The sequence below is a fragment of the Pristiophorus japonicus genome, chromosome 3 (assembly GCF_044704955.1).
Source record: "Pristiophorus japonicus isolate sPriJap1 chromosome 3, sPriJap1.hap1, whole genome shotgun sequence".
Taxonomy (NCBI): domain Eukaryota; kingdom Metazoa; phylum Chordata; class Chondrichthyes; family Pristiophoridae; genus Pristiophorus; species Pristiophorus japonicus.
In genome coordinates, this window is record NC_091979.1 from 269576101 (window position 1) to 269597122 (window position 21022).

Here is a 21022-nt window from a genome sequence, read left to right on the forward strand (position 1 = left end):
GTGCCAAAATTTTACTGAGTATTTGTTAGCTTACTCTAAAGTCCACCTGTTTGTAGATCATTGCCGTATTAACTTATTAACCTGATGTATTTTTTCTCCTTTGCTTCGGCAGTTTTGTATTTGGCTTCACCTTTAGAATCTTTGGCAGGTTTTGTTATCTCAACATATTTTAGTTTGGTTCTATTTATGCACCCAAGTTTATCCTGTAAGCTTTTACAGACATAGATATGAAAGACTTAAATACTATTGCAAGTTCTTCTCATTTATTTGCACACTTCACTCCCCTTCTATTTCTTTTACATTTTTTTCTGGACAATTCATAATCTGAATTGGGACGACAAAATAATTGGTGTTCAGCTGTTACGACAGGCACATTAAAGGAAGTGTGACCTGCTAAACCATTTGGGCTGGTTAAGGAAAGTATAATCCAAATGTGCACAAAAGCATTAAGAATATTTATTGACCTATTTGTAAGACTACATGTAAGCATTTGCAAGTGATTATTCAACCCAATAAAGGTGATCCTTTAGCCAAATGGTTAGTCAACTGAAAATTACCTAAACGACTATGCATTTTGCTATAACTTAGTTGCTTTATTTTTAATTACAATCTTTATCATTACAGATGAAAAACTGGAAAAGAAGATATTTCATATTGGATGAAAATTCCATAAGTTATTACAAATCTGATCTGGTATGTCATTTTTAATTTTGACTAATTTACTTATTTACATCACTGTAGATTGTTCCTTGATAAGTTCAGATAGTTACAAAATTAATGTTTGAACAAAATCACTGAGAAGTGGCTGTATTGATGAATTTTCAGTAATAGAGTTGCATAAAATATTGAACCAGGAAACGCATGCAGGTAGCATGGGGGCACAAATGTAGCCTAATGCGGGTTTCATGAACATTACTCGTAAAATAATGGTTCGTGTTTCCTCACAGTATGTAAAAGAGCATTTATCCAGCATTTGTTGGTCTCTACTGGCTGGATTTTCCATGGCATCTCTGCCCGATTTCTCGGCGGTATTGGTTAGTTTGGGCGGAAAATCACCCGGCGGAAATTTCGGAAAACAGTTTCGCCAGCGGTTTCAAAATACCGCTGGGGAGCGGAGTCTTGTCCCAACGGTGACCTGTAGGTAAGTTTTTTTTTTAAAAACACCCACAAGAAACCAGCCAGAGCTGGGCGGTAGGGTATGAATCCCTGCAAAAAAAGGTAAGTTAAAGTTTTCTTTTATTTTCTTTTTCAACGATTATGTGTAAAAGGGTCCTGAGAATGTATTATTTATTTTTTGTATTTTGAAAAAATTAGTTTGTGTTTTCCCCCCCTCCACCCTAGGCCCAATCCGTAGCCTCGGTCTAAATTTTATTAAGTACCGCCCAATTAGATTAAGTTCCGCCCAATCTATCAAGGATCGCGTTTTCCACCGAGAATCCGGGTGCAAGGTCCATTTTTCTTCCCGCTGGGTGGAATTTTTTCCCTTTTTTTGTGGAATTTTTCACCCGCGGTAATTTTAAAATCTTAGCGGTATTTTAGGCGGCAATCCGACAGTGATGGATTTTTTGTAAACTCTAGCCCTACATTTTTAGTAAGAGAGCCCATATAAACAATATATAATGGCTAAAAGCTGTTATCTCTCTCATTGACATCAGTAAACCAATTTAACATTGATTAAATATTTACTTAGTGAGACTTGTCTTGAGCCTTTTGGTGCCCTGTAAAAAAAAAAAATATTATTGACAGCAATAATCTTGAAAACCACTTGTTAAGATGTGAGAGAATAAATAATTACATTTTTAAATAAAAGACAACACAAGTTATATTTAAATAAGCAAATCCATAGTTACTTGAAAAAGGCTATTTTCATAACTGCTTAACTACATTAATAAGATACATTTGTAGCTGCAACATAATGTGCCTGTAGTTGATCTGAACAAGCTTCTGGATAAGGTACAGTGCAAAATATGCTGGTTAACTTTTCAGTAATAGCCTGAGTACTTAAATGAGAAAATAATGCTCAGTGTGCCATATACATGACTTTGCCATAACTTGGGAAGCTTCCCATGACTCCTATTGGAGAAAAAATGATTTGACGATACTGACACGTTATTCAGACTATTTTAGTGTTTCTCGTGAGATGGACCTAATAGGGAAGTTCTTCCTGTGTCCTGACCAATTTTTATCCCTTAATCAACATTATAAAACAGGTTATCTGATGTCTTATATCGTTGCTGTTTGTGGTACCTTCCTGTGCACAGTTTGGCTGCTACATTTCCCTCCGTTACAACAATGACTACATTTTAAAAGTACTTCAATGCCACTATAAAGCACTTTGAGACATCCTGAGGTCGTGAAATGCGCTGTATAACTGCAAGTTCTTTCTTTCTAATAGTGCTAATCTCTGTAGAAACCAGCTATACAGAGCATAGCTTTTAAAAAGCAACTTGACAAAAGTAGAATTTTTTTGCCATATAGGGAAGTTGGTTTTAATTAATGGTAACTCCTATCTTTAATTTTTAGCATGCAGCTTGATTGTTTAATTTCAACTTGAAAGATGGAATGCATGTACAGCTGTTGTTACTCGAGAGTCTGACACTACTGTTGAGACATGTTTAGTTGTGAAAAAATATCATTCCTTTTCCTCTTTATACAAGAACATTAAACTGCTGCCTCAGATTAGCTCAACCAGTTCAAACCTGTCGAGCTTGTTATGAAATTCACATGATTACGACAATAAGAAGAGAAACTACAATATTATTTGCTTTCCAAGGTGAAATCATAACAATCTATTGCAATATTTTTAAAGAAGCCAAGTAATACAATTGTGATTAACATCTCAAATATTTAAATTTGTAGAATGAAAGGTTTATTTAAATTCTAGTTTGTCAAATCTCTATCTTGGGTAGCAATAAAATAAACATTTGAGTGTAGTGACAGCTAAAAAGAATTGATCAACTTTTTTGTTTTCCGGTTCATTTAATTTTTAAAAGTGCACCTTTCTGAATTCAGTAATGAGTCTGAAAGAGCAAAGGCGGAACAAACAGAATCACCACAGGTTAATGTCTGCGGGTATACTGTTCTTAACCTTAGTGATGTACTGCCACCTAGTTGCACCTGTTCCTCATGATGTCACCAGAACTCTACAAAAATATTAAGATAAAACTGCACATATAAATGTGAAAGGAATGGTGAAGTTAATTCTAATTATATTTCAAACAAAATAAATGCTGATCATTATGTACCTTTTTTCTATCCCTGTAAATTTGCTGTTGCCTGAAAGGATTGCAGCTCAGATACGTCAGCACTTATTTCTCCAGAATGGCTTGGATTAATAGTTTTCAGACTTTAACTCGATGTCTACATCAGGGGCTAATATTGTGTGTACTGCAAATATAAATGGAACAATTTGCCTTGCAAGTTTGCACAGTCCCTTTACTTGGGTTCTACTTTGCACAATGCACTGTATGAAGTCTGCTAATCTAACCACTTCCTGGCACCTTGAAAGCTATGAACGACACCTGTTTTTGATTGCTCAATGAAAACTTACTGACTTGTATTTTAAATTGGTTTAACAAAGATACAAAAGTCCTTACTCAACAGTAATTGTTATATATGTAAACGATGGTTTGCTTCCTTAAATGAAAAATTATTCTGAAATTTTTGGGTGTGTGATAGGTTGGCAGGATGGTTTCTGTCTTTATGAAACTAAAATTATTTTTTTCTCTTGCAGGATAAGGAGCCACTTCGTGGTATACCACTTAAAGAAGTTAATAAGGTTCAGGAATGTAAACAAAGGTTAGAATTATTCTTATACTTTAAATCAGGAAGTAGCCCATGTTTGATGAAACAGTTGTATTTACATAGCTTGATTGAACATACATTAAGCTGTTGCAAAACCTTTAAATTTCAAGTAATCCACCCTCTTGATGGATTCTGCTTACTTGACTGTCGGCAGATTGTGTGAAGTACGTTTAATCCGTAACCAACACAACAGTTAATACAGGGATGAGGCTATGACAGTTGCAAGGTATACTCAACATACTGGTAACATTTTCAAAATCAATATTTCATTATTAAAGAATGGTGAAGGAAATCAAATGGGAGTAACAGTGGCGTAGCCTTTAACTGCAGTGGTAGGATATTGGGATTTCTGTCTGAAATTTAAATTCTGCAAGTTAAAATCTCCTTAAATGCAGTCACGTGGTTTACATGCTAACCAACCACTTAGTAGTTAGCCAATCACTTTGCCCTACAGTATCAAAGGCTAAAGTTTCAAGTTAAATATTCAATGACCTAGTTTAAAAATTAGCATTAACTTTTAAAACAAAAGCTCTTTCTAAATATTTAATGTTAATGTCACTCTTCAGAAGTGACTTGTATAATATATGGTGGTAGAACTAATGTTAAATGACAACTCTAAGTATTGCCTCTGCAGTATGTATGCACATATACTGCACAGTGGAATCTCCTGCTTATTGAAGAACACAACTGAAGATTGTCCTTCAATTTTCACGTGCATAAATGTCGAGGTTACTGCTATTTTACTGTCCTTCATGTGTTCTGAATAAAGCTGAATGATTAACACAAGTCAAATATTGACAACTAAATGAATTTTTACTGCTTTCTTTTTGACTTGTATTGAAAACCCCAGTTCAGTTCAAACTGCAGTCAAGATACCCAGTTGGAAAGGGGAAGGCATGTTTATTCGGAATCCATAAACCAGTTCGATTATATTGCAGGTTCTAGTCTGAGTTCTGTACTGAGTATGTACTCAGTAAAGCTATGTAAAGAGAAATTTGTGAAATTCGAGGTGAGCAATAGAACAAGTTGATTTTGAGAATTCATTAGGAATGTTATCAACCATTCTTCCTCATTTGTTCAACTTCGACATAGAAATTGCTGTCTTGGAAAATTCATCTATACACTGTCTAATTATTGCATTGCCATTTTGATCAGCTGATCTTCACCCAACTCACTTGTATACAAGCCCTTGCTCTGAACTAAATCCTAATTTTTCTGTGATCGATAGTAATCTTAATATTTTTTTCTACTGCGCAGAAAACAATCTTTTTTTCAATACAAATCCATGTATTGTAGATTGATCCTGTAATAGTTTAATAACTTACATTAAATGTCTTTGATCATTTCCATTGACCAGAAGCTATGATGGCTGTTTAATGTTTCCTGATATTGCATGACTTTGAGGTCTGAAGCTGTTCCAGACTCTCTGTATTGGGGCCTATTTTGTTTAATGACGTCTGCCTTGATGTCGGAGACATAGCCTCAAATTTGACTTTTCAGGTGTAGACACCTCAGTTTCTAGCACGCGGCCAGCTTCAGGTCTGATATAGAACTGAGTGCAGACTGGGATAGCCCCAAAGATTTTTAAGAAAAAATGTACTGACTGCGCAATGTTCTCTTCTCTTTATGGCCAGGGAGTCGCCTCACTGTGGAGTTTGCTCGGCTTGCTCCACCATCTGATTTGCTGAATGACATTGTATTTAGAGGTTAAGGAAATGAATAGGATATTAAGTCACCTACAAGATCTGTTTATAAAATAACACATGTTATCTTAACCTAAGCAGATTTATTTATACTCATCATCAACAATAACAACAACTTGTATTTATATAGCGCCTTTAATGTAGTGAAACATTCCAAGGCGCTTCACAGGAATATTATGCGATGAAAAATTTGACACCGAGCCGCTTAAGTAGAAATTAGCGTAGGTGACCAAAAGCTTGGTCAAAGAGGTATGTTTTAAAGAGCATCTTGATGGAGGGCAGAGAGATGGAGGTTTAGGCAGAGAGTTCCAGAGCTTGAGTCCTAGGCAACAGAAGGCACGGCCCGAATGGTTGAGCGATTATAATCGGGGATGCTCAGGGGCAGAAATCGAGGAGTGCAGACATCTTGGTTGGCGGGGGGGGCGGTGGTGATTGTGGGGCTTGAGATTACAGGGATTGGATAGAAATTTGAAAATAAGGATAAGAATTTTGAAATCGAGGCGATGCTCAACCGGAAGCCAGCACAGGGGTGATGAGTGAGTGAGACTTGGTGCGAGTTAGTTTACATACAGTAGAATGTGGGAGGCCATTTAAAATGTGTTTTTCTGTTTAAAATGTGCTGCAGAGTGGTAGGATGTTGTAGGTTTATACATATAGTTACCACATACGAAGTTCTGAATTTCGCCAGTTGTTAGAGCAAGAAAAGCTAGGTACTTCCCCCTCAAAAGGGGAAAGTAATAATGAATCATCTAATGCTGCTTTTGTGCATCTCCTGTTAGCTAGCTCAGCTGAGGTTGGTAAATGCCTGGGAATGGACCAATTTGACTATCATCTCAAGTAAAGAATGATATGGGTACAAGAATAAAACATGATTACTTATAACATTTTTGTTCTGTTGCAGAGAAATTCTGATGCGTGACAACTTGTTTGAAATAGTTACTAATTTTAGGACATTTTATGTCCAGGTAAGTGCATTATTTGCATTGAGTAAAAGTTAACGCATCTGTTTTTAAATGAACAAATACAGTTAGCTTAAACCTCTTTTGCAGATAAAGTAAAACTGTCAGTGAAAGATCACATCATTACAGGATGAAATTGTGATCTAAAGCTGTATGTAATATTACCTGACTTTATTGCTTCAAGAAAGATGATAATTAAGTGCAACTTTTAAATACTAGATGTTTTATCAGGTGTTGACGACTGATCCATGTGTGCAATATTGAAACTCATTTTCAAGATTGTGTTTAGAAACCAGTATTGATAACACTGACCTATCATTAGTTTTTCCATCAGCACCAATTAATTACCTACAATTTTCTGCATTCAAGAATCTTTTTCCACTACTTTACTGTGACACATTTTCAGTCTAGTGGCATAAGAACCTGAAAGTTTAACTGATTATCTCAGTTGTATGTTTTACAAGCTACAAACTGTAATGTTTTAGTTATGTTTCTATTTCTATGAGTAATTTTATTTGTAAATAAATATAATGGGATGTAAACTCATGATTTCTGGGTACCATAGCCTCTACACGATCATACATATGAAGAAAGACTGGATCGACTAGAACATAAGAACAGAAGAATTAGGAACAGGAGCAGGCCATCTAGCCCCTCGAGCCTGTTCCGCCATTCAACAAGATCATGGCTGATCTGGCCGTGGACTCAGCTCCACTTACCCGCCCGCTCCCCGTAACCCTTAATTCCCTTATTGGTTAAAAATCTATCTATCTGTGATTTGAATACATTCAATGAGCTAGCCTCAACTGCTTCCTTGGGCAGAGAATTCTACAGATTCACAACCCTCTGGGAGAAGAAATTCCCTCTCAACTCAGTTTTAAATTGGCTTCCCCGTATTTTGAGGCTGTGCTCCCTAGTTCTAGTCTCCCCGACCAGTGGAAACAAACTCTCTGCCTCTATCTTGTCTATCCCTTTCATTATCTTAAATGTTTCTATAAGATCACCCCTCATCCTTCTGAACTCCAACGAGTAAAGACACAGTCTATTCAATCTATCATCATAAGGTAACCCCCTCATCTCCGGAATCAGCCTAGTGAATCGTCTCTGTACCCCCTCCAAAGCTAGTATATCCTTCCTTAAGTAAAGTGACCAAAACTGCACGCAGTACTCCAGGTGCGGCCTCAACAATACCCTATACAGTTGCAGCAGGACCTCCCTGCTTTTGTACTCCATCCCTCTCGCAATGAAGGCCAACATTCCATTCGCCTTCCTGATTACCTGCTGCACCTGCAAACTGACTTTTTGGGATTTATGCACAAGGACCCCCAGGTCCCTCTGCACCGCAGCATGTTGTAATTTCTCCCCATTCGAATAATAATCCCTTTTTTACTGTTTTTTTTTCTTAAGGTGGATGACCTCACATTTTCCGACATTGTATTCCATCTGCCAAACCTTAGCCCATTCGCTTAACCGATCTAAATCTCTTTGCAGCCTCTCTGTATCCTCTACACAACCCGCTTTCCCACTAATCTTTGTGTCATCTGCAAATTTTGTTACACTACACTCTGTCCCCTCTTCCAGGTTATCCAACAGTTGTGGTCTCAGCACCGATCCCTGTGGCACACCACTAACCACCGATTTCCAACCCGAAAAGGACCCATTTATCCCGACTCTCTGTTTTCTGTTAGCCAGCCAATTCTCGATCCATGCTAATACATTTCCTCTGACTCCGCATACCTTTATCTTCTGCAGTAACCTTTTGTGTGGCACCTTATCGAATGCCTAGGCTTATATTCACTGGAATTTAGAAGAATGAGAGGGGACCTCAAAAACATATAAAATTCTGATGGGACGGGACAGGTTAGATGCAGGAAGAATGTTCCCGATGTTGGGAAAGTTCAAAACCAGGGGTCACAGTCTCAGGATAAGGGGTAAGCCATTTAGGACCGAGATGAGGAGAAACTTCTTCACTCAGAGAATTGTGAACCTATGGAATTCTCTACTACAGAAAGTTGTTGAGGCCAGTTCGTTAGATATATTCATAAGGAAGTTAGATGTGGCCCTTACGGCTAAAGGGATCAAGGGGTATGGAGTGAAAGCAGGAATGGGGTACTGAAGTTGCATGATCAGCCATGATTATATTGAATGGTGGTGCAGGCTCGAAGGGCCGAATGGCCTACTCCTGCACCTATTTTCTATGTTTCTTTACCCATATACCTACCCTCAGACTGGCAGATGGTCAGTCACAAGAACTCTTTCCCCATGAGGCTGTCATAAAAAGATCCAGAAATACAAGTCATATTTGTGGTCAGACTAATTCTCATCTTGTAATTCTGCTTTTAGATATTTTTTAGGGATTGAGGAAAACTGTGATCAACACTCACTTCTGCCCTAGACAGTAGACTGGGGACTTGTGTCTGCATTCACCAATCATCATTGGCCACAGCAGCATGAGACTTTCCAGATTCGTGTACATACAGATGGCACCCAGGAAGACTTAGAAATCTGAAATATTGGGAGTTGACAATGGAATCATTGCAGCTGTTGGGCACTCATCGATTTGCCAAGCATTGACTTGCGATGCTTGAAAGAAAGGAGTGGAGAAGGCCAAAGTCAAATTACATTTTGGGGATCATGTTCGACATGATAAATATTTTTATGATCAGTAGAACCTCCTTGAATTCCAACAGCTGATGGTGTATTTATCTCTTGTGTGTTGGTGAGAGAAACCAGATAGTCACTTTTGTCAAAAGAAAATCCTTTCCTCCAATCTGTCCCATCCATGGAAGCACTTTTTCATACTATTCTACCTTGCATCAGCCCAAGACAATCTACCTCACGAGAGCAGGGAAGAGCAAACCATGATATATTTAATAATCAAAGTTTTTGTTTCTATTGATAACCACATTCATCCAACTAATTACGTTCTAATGAACAGTGGAAAGCTGTTACAAGTTCAGGTCTTCTGTAGATACCTCCTCCGGTTCAGTGATGTCACTTGTTCATTTACTGGGTCTGAACATTTTACTTCTGTGGGAGCACATTCTTTGCTCTATAACAGTTTGTATGATAGCATGTCCTGGGCTTATGCCTGAATCAGATATTAATGTCTTTCACATTTATATTTCTTCAATCTCTCCAAAGGCAGAGTTTGTGAGATAAAAGCATGAGATGAAGCAATTAGAAACTTTATTTCATAAGATAATATGCAGAACAGCAGTTATGATCATAATTCAATCAGTACAACTTTTCTACATGCAATTCTTAAAGTCACATTTCCTGACATCAATGGGTGATCTATTTAACTGAAACAAGGTCATTTCTGACTCTTCTCTCCTGTACTCCAACCTTCTCACAATCTTTGTAACCTGACTGCCGCACAGTATTCTGTTTCAAAAACTTTCTGCCATGGCTGTCTTTTTCTTTTGCTGTTTAGCATTAGAAAGGGGCTGTAAGAGTTTTCAACGCAGTTGGTAGGTGTTTTTTGATTGCTGTGGCAATCTGTCTTAATTGCTTTTACAGTCTATGATGAAACATCAACACTATCTCATGAGCATCTTTAAAAGCCCATAGTTAAAGGAATTATTTTTCCAAATCCTTTCTGTGGAAAAATGGTCAAATGATCCTGAAATGTGACAATGCCCAAAAACTTAGCTGGGGCTCTGTTTGCAAATTGTATTGTAGGTTTCCTGGTATCCAACTGAAGGCAAACTGGAAAATTCCCATTTAATGAGTAACTCCATTCTGTGTCCCTGGATAAAACTATCCCTGAATGCAGTTATCTTTTACATTGTGGGCATTATAGGCTCCAGTTTGGAAGTAAACTCTATCTATTGAATGGTTTATACTGGTAAGATGGTGAATGCTACAAGGTGTTACTCTGCTTACAATATAGTATAAATATACTATATGCTTAAAATCTGTTGCGATTCTTGATTGTGTTTCAGGCTGACAGTCCCGAAGATATGCACAACTGGATCAAGGCAATATCTGGGGCAATAGTAGCACAGCGAGGCCCCGGAAGATCAGCAGCTTCTGTATGTCTATACATTAATATCTTGCACAGATGCTTAAAATCACTAGGATTAAGTGTTATTTTATTCTGTAGTGAATGATTTAACAATTTATTTCAAGTTGATCTTCCTTTCACTCTTTCTTACTCTTCCCCCACCCCCACCCCATAAAATGCAAGGTTATTACATAATCATGACGGTTCCTTTGTTTCTCTCCACATATGCGCAGATATGCCGTTTTGTTCTGTTTCACAAGAATTTATAATGCCTGGAAAGCTAATACCTATTATATAAATTTTCAGCAAATTATTTTATATAGCTTCTGATTCATCTTATCTGTTGTCCTGCATTAGGTCATATGATTTTATAGAATCCTCAGTTACTTAGTTAGTCAGCTATATTTTTTTTAATGTGTTATTTAAAAGTAAGATGCTCATTCAAGAATGTGATTACTATTATAATTCACATTTGTGTAGAATGAAAATTGAGAGATTTAGAGGACTGGCTAGAATAAGTTTGATAAATACAGGAGTTTAGTTTTTGCTATGGTCACTTTTAGTACTACAAGTTAAATAAGTGTTTTCTGTTCACATGGAAACCTCAAAAATCTGTATCATAACAGTGATTGAGTGTGTTTCTTCCAGCATGCATTGTGCATTCTAAATGGGTTTTCAATTGTCAATTTACACCATTTTAACATTGAATGTCAAGCTGTTTTGCCAGAAAAGCTTCAGTAGTTGAATTTGCTTTTTGCAAGTTTGTTTTCTGTAGACAAACTATACTGTACATGGATTACAGTATTTCTTCCCATTAATCCCTGTACTTGAGGTAGCTTTCTTGGTTTTACTTTCTTCTACAGATTACACAGTCATATTTCTCAGATTGTTCATCTGTTTCCAGATTCCAAAAGAAATATTACAATGTTAGAAAAATGCAAAGGATTTATAATTCAATTAAATGAAGTTGGTGAATTCAAATATGGAACTGGGAAATATGTTGATTTGATTGGCTATTAAAGACATATCTTGACATGCAAGTATATGGCTGTGTTTTCTATTATTTCTCTGCTCTCTTTATACGAGTGTAGGATACTCTAATCTGAGCTTTGCACTGTGTTCTTCCAGATGCGGCAAGCCAGACGGCTGTCGAATCCTTGTATACAGAGGTATACATCAAGAACTGGTGAATGCGGCACGTATGTGAGCTCTCATGTAAAGCAAGCTTTTTTTTAAGGAGGATTAGAATCGAGCAATTGCTGAATGTGCCTGAAGTAATTTTGTCCTGTGGTTGGCATAAAATAATGGACATTAAACTATTGGTTCAGTTGCTGATTTATCATCAGAAATTTAAACTAATACTTTTATCCCTTGCTGAACGCAACAGTTTATATAATTTTAACTTTCTCCTTGCTGCTACAAGTTAATTGAAATACTTTTCGTGTTGATTTGAAATCCATGCAATTCATTGCTACCATAATGATTCCTTTCTAACATGTGCCACAAGTAGAACTAGGAATATGCTGTCAAATCTAAATAGAAAATACAAGGATATTGTGTTTCTTTGGCCCAGCAGCAAGTGTGTTGGCTGCCCAGTCAGATAGTCATGGGGTTGGTTATAGGATTACTTTCATTCCAATCCATTAACTGGGGCTCTAGGTGGAGCTCTGCGTAATGGAAGAGCATTTCATCTGACAAGAAAGAAAAAAATAACACTAGCGAAATATGGCCTGAACTTTGCATCTTCGTAACTTAGTACAATATCTTCATGACTTAGCAAGGCTGTGTCTATGTTGCAGTAATCATGGGGAGGAAATGTTAAATAGCAGAGAAATGTGGAAAAAAGAAAACTATCGTATAGTTTGCAACTTAAAACAAATTTATAAATGTTGGTAGCTGTTACAACATGCCCACAATTGATGCTATGGGTGCAAGGTTTCTTGAATGCCTATAGAAACAGAGACAAAAGGGATAGTCCACTTTGTGGGACCACATAGCCAACAAGAAAAAGCTAGAGAGTTCCCTTTGCTTATAATCCTCCATGGTGTATTGCCATTTTGATTAATTTGCATGAGAGTTCATATTTCCTCATTTTTATTTATGGCACAGCTGATCTTTTATCTCTGCAATAGCAAAGACCATATATTAATGCTTTGTTAACAATTCTTACAACAGATTGATCACTGACCTTGAGTACAATTTGTATTCATGTCTTTGCATGTCAAATGTTTTGGAATGTATGAGTCTAAAGCATGTCACCATAGTGGTAGAATTGCATTGCATGAGCATACTTTTGTGTGGATGTGTATGTGTGAAAACATTTTATCTTTATATATAAAAAGATAGAATAATTTAGTAACTATTTTACTTCAAGGACAGATGTTTTGGATTTGGTTAGAGCTGCCTATTTTGTGTGACTTCGACAATTTCAGGGTAGTATATACTAGAATTTTATTTTCATTTAAACTGCTCCTTTATCTGGGCAGATTTATTTAATGTACAAAATATGAGGTTTGCTTCTCTTTCCATTCCTCACAGTTGTCTATGACATTCTTCCATCATATTCACTTCACAGCAGTGCTGTATCCCACTCTTAACAGTTAATGGGCCAAAAATTCCAGCCTCGCAAAAGCCGGTTTTCGGGGTGCAATGCGTATGAGCTGAAAACCAGCTTTTTCGATTTGTTGAGATTTCTAAAGGCAGATCCTCCGCATTCCCGGGAGAAGGACATTCGCGCGGGAGAGATTGGGCTATTTGCCCAACTCCTTCCCAGTGAATGTCCTTCAAACTTTTACGCCTGGTAAAAGCAAGTGCATAGCTTACTTTTACCAGCGCAAGAGTTTTAAAACATCTAAAAATTAAATTTAAACACTAATTATATTAAAAACCTTGTCCATTAAGGTCAGTTTATTTTTAACACTATTAAAACACATTAAAAAAAATTCCCCGAAATATATATTTTGTCTAAAACATTTAATTGCATTTAATGACTTTTAAATATGTGAGGTGTTTTGTTTTATTGTGAGGTGTTTTGTTTTATTATGCTGTGTTTCGGTGTTTTAGGAGCTTTCTCATTGATAGTAATGGGAACTCGTACAAACGGAGTTCCCATTTTTATCAATGAGAATACTGCATAGTGATTGGTGGTCCAGGCCCATGTGACTCCAGCATGTACGTGCATATGTACTTCTAAGTCATCTCCCCATGTGCTGCACAGCGAATCTAGGCCTCCGACCTGGATCTTGCGTTCCTCCGGGACCACCAGGTACTTTAGTAGATATTTTTCGGATCGGAGGCATTCATATGAAGGAAGCCTCCAACCACAATTTTCCCCCCATTATTTAGCAGATACCAAAAAATTACTTGGCATGTATCATGATGCACACTAAGTTCTTTTCATAGCAACCTGCTGATTTCATCGAATCTTTGCATCCACTATTTTGGTAACTTTGTTCTGTCTTATTTATCTTGGTCATACATTGGTGCTTTGTTAGCAATTTGAACTAATTTTACAGAATTGGTATACTGTTGTATTTTAATAAAACATTCTAAATATAGCTTTTGTTCTCAAAATAAACTGATTCAGAACCCTCTTTTAGGCCTCATTAAAAGTTACATAATGCTTTTTATACTAGTAGTATTAGCTTTCTTTTAAAATACATGACATAATTGTCTTAAGATTTTGTAAGCTTTGTTCGTGATCACTTATTTAATTTGCTGCAAATAGGGTAACTTGGTCCTCCTATATTTTGAATGATAGCTCAGAAATGTGTTACCAAAACACATAATTGGTACCTAAGGTATTTTTTTAAAGAATGGTCTGCAAGGACTGATCTTACAAAAACATCTCTGCTGTTGCTTATTGGTTTTCTTTGCTTCATCGGGTGAACACGAGAGGTGAATTGATGCTGCACTATTCACAATTTCCTAGTAGCATTTGAGCACATTAGCAGTCTATGTTGAATTTGAAACAACACTTTCTTTTGCTGCTTCAATTCTGAAGGCTTGCTGTTTTCTGTATAATTGAATAGACATTTGCATGCCTTACAATTAGTGATTCTTTCTGAAATTTATTGTAAAATTTCCTTGCAATAACTTTTTAAATACAACTAAAGGGTCAATAAGACTGTACGTGCATGTATGTATGAAATGTGTATGTTAATATATGTATGTATAAGTGTGCTATCAGCTTATTTCTAATTGATGTTTCGTGCTATTACCAATATCCATAAGTGTCTTTGGAACTGTAAGTTGCTGTGCTTCTTGTGAGACAAAAGGACTTAGTATTTCATGTTCATAGCTGGTTGTAAGTGCTTATATGAACACTATTTAACAACCTACTAGTAATGGATTACCAAATACTGAATTGTTTAATCTGTACTTGTCAATAAGGTTCATTAGAACAGATACCTTAAAGACAATCTAGCTGAATTCCTGTGAAATGCATATTTTACTGATTGCAGAATTTAACACAAGTTATGCTGATATTTGTTCAGATTATAACATTTGTTCAGACAAAATATTGAGAATGCCATTTACGTTTTCATGGTCAATATAATTATTCAGAAGGACAGTTTTATCAAGGGAGCCGTGATCGCTCATAAAATGTTGTATTTGGAACGTTGCTCAGTTTTTAAAATCAGAACCTCAAACAGAAATGGTTAGTGAACAGAGTTCAGCAATAGTATAGTCTTTATCAGCATGAGTGAATTTGGAAATTAAACTTTTCTTTCTTCAGAATTTAATTGTAAGTTTTATCTGCAGTACTTCTGTGGGGTTTGGAATGTAGTTAGTTTTTTTATTTGATACCTAGAAATTAGATTGCATTTGAACACACATGATGAGTCTCATTTCTATCTTCACCGTATTCTATCACAATTTATTTCATGTTCCATATATATTGGATCTAAATAGTTTGTTTGAACCTAGCTATGTGACAAAAATGAAGCATTTCTGTCTATGATGGATTGTTTATCTGATTCTTTCTTGATTGTCACAGTACACGCAGGATTAAAATTAAACTCTATTAGCTGACTCATCAAGCTGTAGAGAATATAAATGATGGTCTGGTTTGAGTTCAGTTCAGACCACTCCTAGAGACTTCCCTCCCCGAGTCCCAGAGCATGCTTTTATTTAGATATTTTGGTGATTTGTTTTGTGTCCAGGGGTCATACAAATAACCCTCTTCATTTTATTCTGGTTTATTTATTTTATCACTTGCTTTCGCATGATCTTCCTTGACTTCAGAAGGCAGAATAACACAGAATAGACTGTGACTTGAGCTTTAACTATTAAACAAATGTATTAAAGAGTAAAAGAATCTGAAGGGAGCAGAAACGCACAGTATTTTGTAGTCGTCTTTAAGTTCAACAGACTCCTTGAGTAAATTGAAAGTAACAAATAATTGCAACTGTTGCACTGAAGTAAAATGCACATAAATGGTCAATCTGCTGTCAAAATAATGATGAGGCTAATGGCCGTTATTTATGCGCAAATGCTACAACGACTTCAGGCGAGGGCAGATGCGCAGTTAAACACACATCCCAAAGTTGCTGTCTGAGATGCGCCACCCCACCATTAGCTTCGTGAGAACGGCATCTCGCTGTCTAGCTCACTATTGAAATGTATTGAACGCCGTGAAGTCGCTGAACTTGCACGGTAGGTACAAACTAAACTTGTCACAGAAAGTTAATCTTGTTCTTTTCAGTCTAAGTATCCTTTTTAACAAAATTATGTGTTAACTACTGTCAATCAAACTCTCTGGGACTGAAAATTAACTATTGCAAATGTGGAGTTTCATTCCTTCAGGTTTTAATTGCTGTTGGAGATTTTAACAATATAAAATTAAAAAAATTTTTTTTACTTTTCCAATTTCATTTTCCATTCTCTCCATCCAATCTATCTTTCTCATTCTTTATTTTTCTTTCTGTACCTGATTTGGCATTGAATTCACCCACTCTGATTTATACTTCCTTCTCGGTCCTTGTGCTTTTAATTTCTTAATCCTTCAATCTAATTTGTTAAGGAGATACACAATTGCTTGGCCTGGTCACTCAGGTCCCAGATGACCTGATTCCCTCCCACGAAGTCATCAACTCACACTTTCAGCAGCTTGCCATTCAAAAAAATTAAAAAACCTAAGCATGCAAGTGCAAATCTGACTAACGACAGATGCGGTTGGTATCATTCCTATAGCAAATGATGGCCCATTATTCTTGTATGGCAATTATTTTTTTCCCCTCACCAAGAATGCAGGATGATTGTTTCTTTGAAGGCTTTAAACAAACTCTTCAGTTTGAACCAGAATTGCTGAGAAATACTTTCCAAAAAAACAACTAGGAGCATGCAAGTTTCAAAGAGCTGCCAATTAAATGTATATTCATATTAATCCCATTATATGTTTGAATTGAATGGCTTGGTTCTGTCTGATACCTGAGTCAAACAACAATTGATTGTAGCTATTGTAATACAATAAGCTACAACATTTTATTTTCACGGAGTGAAACTTTTTTGACCCTTTGGATACCATGAAAGAAAGAAGCCAATACCATGATATAGATTAGACAATATGATTAATTTTTGTTTTGCTTATATTTTACACTAGAAATTTTGAGGAATCTCTGAGCCAGTTCGACAGGTCAGGTGAAGGTTGTGAATCGCATGGCATGTCAATTTTGCAAAATTAGCATCACAGGTCAACATAATTTTGGGGATCCTGCCTTTACAATTTTTTTAATAACTTTATTTTAGCATTGCCATAGATATTTAAACACATGCAAGTTTGTGTACCATCTAGCGTATTTTTTCATGTGTTGTAGGCTCTGGTCCTCTTGCTGCCTAAAATGCTTTGCTTCTCCTTTGACAGCATATATGCTTATTAACATCATTGCTGATGCTTTGCTTTTGTGGTTTTCTGCTTTTGTTTTACAGAGAGTAAAATCTGACTCTGAAATACTGACATGCCACTAATGACCTTGTGTGTCTGACCGACAATCCTCTTTACAGGAGCCTTCTGACACTTCCACAGCAGAATCCAGTACTGTCTCATCTTCCTCAAAAATACCAGCCACCTATAATCCCCTCATTGCCACCGCCAGCAGCACTGCAGACCACAATCCCCAACATAACCAGGAGAAGCGAGGACTTCACAAGTCTTCTACCATGGCTCAGCCAGGGCAGCACAAGATCCAGGCTGTCTCTACCCGAAAAACAGCTGCCAAAATGACAAAGGATGATTCAGTCCCTCAAGGTAATAATGGCATGCAGGACAGTTATCCTGCTCCTGTGGATCTGGATGATGCCAGTCTTCCTGTCAGTGACATCTAATGGTGGAAGTTGAAAATAAAAATCTTCCAGATCTGTATCGCACATTTGAGATCTCTGATGGGAGTAGATAAGACAGGAAAAGGATTGTTCTATTCTCACATTCAAAACTTTGCTTCTAGATTCACCTCATTAGTCTACGTAGTGAAGTGCTTCTATTGAGATCTTTCTGTAGCAGATTCCGTGCTGCGGCATCCATGGAGAAATCTGGATCGATTTGGTGTTCGGTTATCTGCCAATCTTTTATTTTTAAAAACTTTGTTTGTGCCTGAAGAACAGTGTGGTGTACCGTCCTGGTCCCAAAGATATTGCACCTTGTCACTAAACATACAGTTGTTCTTTTATATATTCAGGTCAATGAGGGTTCCATTGTGAAAATCTTAAACCTTGTTTTCCTCAGCCTTGTAAGTTCCAGGTTGTACTGTGTATGATCCTTAACTTGTGGCCTGCGTGTTTTAATGCACCAAAATCCCATATAGCTTAAAGTGCCTGTCTTTACTCTCTGGAACCAAATTGTTTTCATGTGTATCAATATTTGATCTATATTGCACGACATTACATTTTGTTTCCTTAAGTTCTTCACCTTTTGAGTTCAACTGATGGAGGAAATAGTAAATGTAACTGTTTGGACACAATTCAAGTTTAAATTGTTAGAATATTGCTGATCTTTTCCAAAGGTTTCCTGTGCAATACTTATTTCACTATTTGTGAACTGCAGAAGTTATTGGAGGCTTTTGATACGGTCACTGGGTGTAACAGTGCTGCATTGAATCTTGTGATTTTTTTTTTATTAGTGTAATTATGTACCCATAGACAGAATTAAAGATATGCAGATGTATTTTCCAGCTGTGTATCTACCAAATATATTTCACCGTAAAATCTTTGGTGGTTGGGGAGGGCGGGGGGAGAGAATGTCTCGCACACAGAACGTTCAGCTTAACTGATTGATGCTTCTAATTGGAACTTGAATAGCTGGAAAGTCTTGAAGGGACTCCTGGTTTGAGCATCAATGGCAATAGGGCCATTGTGCACAGGTTGAGTTCATAAAGATATTTTTAATTTTTGCTGAAAATGTGGTGGTCATTTGCAGAGATGAATTTTATACATCTGTTAAATCCTATTTAATCAATATGTATGGAAATCTCAAGTTTTCACCCTTATTAAACCCCTAGTATTTCTGCAGTTTTTATCTTATAGGACATACTTAGCATAATTTCCATCAGAATGTTTGGATAAAAATATTTATTTCATACATACTGTATACATATTCATACCGTAAGAGTTGGCATTAAGTTTCATTATTTTCTATGGAAAATTAGCTTTGTTTTTGTACTGATAACCTTTTTCTACTTTTACATCTGTCTCTTACCAGTTTGCTTATTTGTGCCAAATATTGATGAGCTATCTGGATAGGAATGAATTGACCCTAATGTCCTTTGGATAGCACAGCATAAAGGAATACTCCTTTGCATGACCCTACAATGTCTTATCCTTGTGCATTTGTGTAAAATAGTTTGCGTCCAATTTGGGGTCACTTGTTGAGCCTTGGGTGCTGGAAATGTGATTGTTTTCTGATTTACCTTCCGCCAACATCGCTTCCTGCTGCTCCACTGAAAGTGATGAGTGGGGAAGAGTCCTGGATGCAAAGGCTCAGCTAAGAAACGTCTATGTTTCAGCAATCCAACCTGGGAATTATCAGGAAGATAGCAGCCCCAGTGGGAGGCTGACTAATTGTAACTTTTTATGAAAAACGATTGGGATTCCTGGAGGGTACTTGTAATTTTACAAATTCTTGAAGATAAAGCGTTGTTGGACCTCATCCTACCCTGTTCCTTTTAATCAATTAATTAACATCCTGGTGTATTTTGATAAACAAAAATAATGGTAGCTTGAATGATTTTAATGCTATAATTGACTGCAATTTATTTACTATAGTTTTTAAACAAAGTGCATAATAGAATTGCTTAAACGATTTGTGTACAGAGTCATTAACCAATGTGGAGGATCTCTAAAGAATGTTAGGGTTTGCCTAATTCATAGAGCAAGATAAATTGTTTTGATAACTGTGATGTTATAGCACTTGAATATATTTACTGACGTGGATAGTTTCATATGCAGCAGCGTAATTTTTTTGTATAAGTATATCGGGTTTCTTTTATTCATACATGTCTTAGTTCTACAGTTTGCTTAAGTTTATATTTGGCAAAAAAGGAGTAAAATACATTAATGCAGGGCTTTGGCTTTGTCAGTGTAGTTGTGGCTCTATAATAGTAACATATTTTCTGTTAATGGTCGTCTACAGTTTGTGTTGCAGAATAAATAGCTATTGTTAAATAGATTCATCGAAGCTTGTAGCACAGTACAAATCTCTCGGATGACCACTTTTTAAGCTGAGAATGAAAGCGCTCTTGACATTACCTTTTGAACACTAAAGTCTCTTTCTCCTGTCTTTTTTTCACTGTGACACGGAAAATTAAGTAATTTTTAGACCAGAATTTTTCCACCAAAAAGGAACAAAAAAAACTCGATAGAAAGAATAGAGATGATTTCTTATCTGCTTATTTTTCTTTTCCACATATGGAGATGTATTGTGTGTGCCTAGCTGGAACTATTTCAAAAACCTGTGGGAGAAATTACCTGTTGAACCTGTAAAATCTTGATATATTTAGTTCAATATTTTTATTTTTGTAATTGTAAATTTGCTAAGCTTATTGGCACTGGTACTGCTTCTGACATTGCATGTGCTACTGCTGTGTACTTGAAAACATTCTTTGCAAATGTATGGATTGGGTGAAAGTATTGATTGCATTTACACTATCGTGGGGGACTATATTCAATTACTGGTGAACTGAAAATATCTAATTTGTTGAGTTGGAAAAATGTGTTTTTCTGATTTAGTCTGCTAACAAAAGCTTTTATTTATCTTTGCTGAACTTTTTATATAATTCTATAAAAATGTTTAAATTATTTTTGACGGTTATGTAAGGTCTGTCCTGAACGATGTTTGTCATCTAAGACAATAAAAAACTACATGATGATTTTTATACCTTTTTGTTTTCTTTCTAAACAAGGTGTTAGAATGCTCAGCCATTGAATAATTTCTATTTATATCTGAAGCACACATGTTATAGAAAGAAAGACTTGCACTTATGTCGTGCCTTTCATGACCTCAGGACATCCCAAAACAGCTTTACAGCCAATGAAGTACTTTTGAAGGGTAGTTA

General features: G+C 36.4%; 1 protein-coding gene across 8 annotated transcripts in view; it reads left to right on the forward strand.

Moving 5' to 3' along the window:
• plekha1b (pleckstrin homology domain containing, family A (phosphoinositide binding specific) member 1b) overlaps positions 1-20817 on the forward strand; it is a 126965-nt gene extending 106148 nt beyond the window's left edge. The window contains exons 8-14 of one of the 8 annotated variants that reach the window (XM_070876698.1): positions 625-693; positions 3734-3798; positions 6409-6472; positions 10414-10503; positions 11604-11674; positions 17080-17112; positions 17481-17791. In XM_070876698.1, coding sequence (XP_070732799.1) covers positions 625-693; positions 3734-3798; positions 6409-6472; positions 10414-10503; positions 11604-11674; positions 17080-17112; positions 17481-17700 — 612 coding nt within the window. In that variant the 3' untranslated portion in view covers positions 17701-17791. Of the gene's footprint in view, positions 1-624; positions 694-3733; positions 3799-6408; positions 6473-10413; positions 10504-11603; positions 11691-17079; positions 17113-17405 lie in introns of all 8 variants that reach the window. The other 7 variants (XM_070876697.1, XM_070876700.1, XM_070876701.1 and 4 more) reach the window with 7 other exon arrangements.
• Positions 20818-21022: the final 205 nt, after the last annotated feature.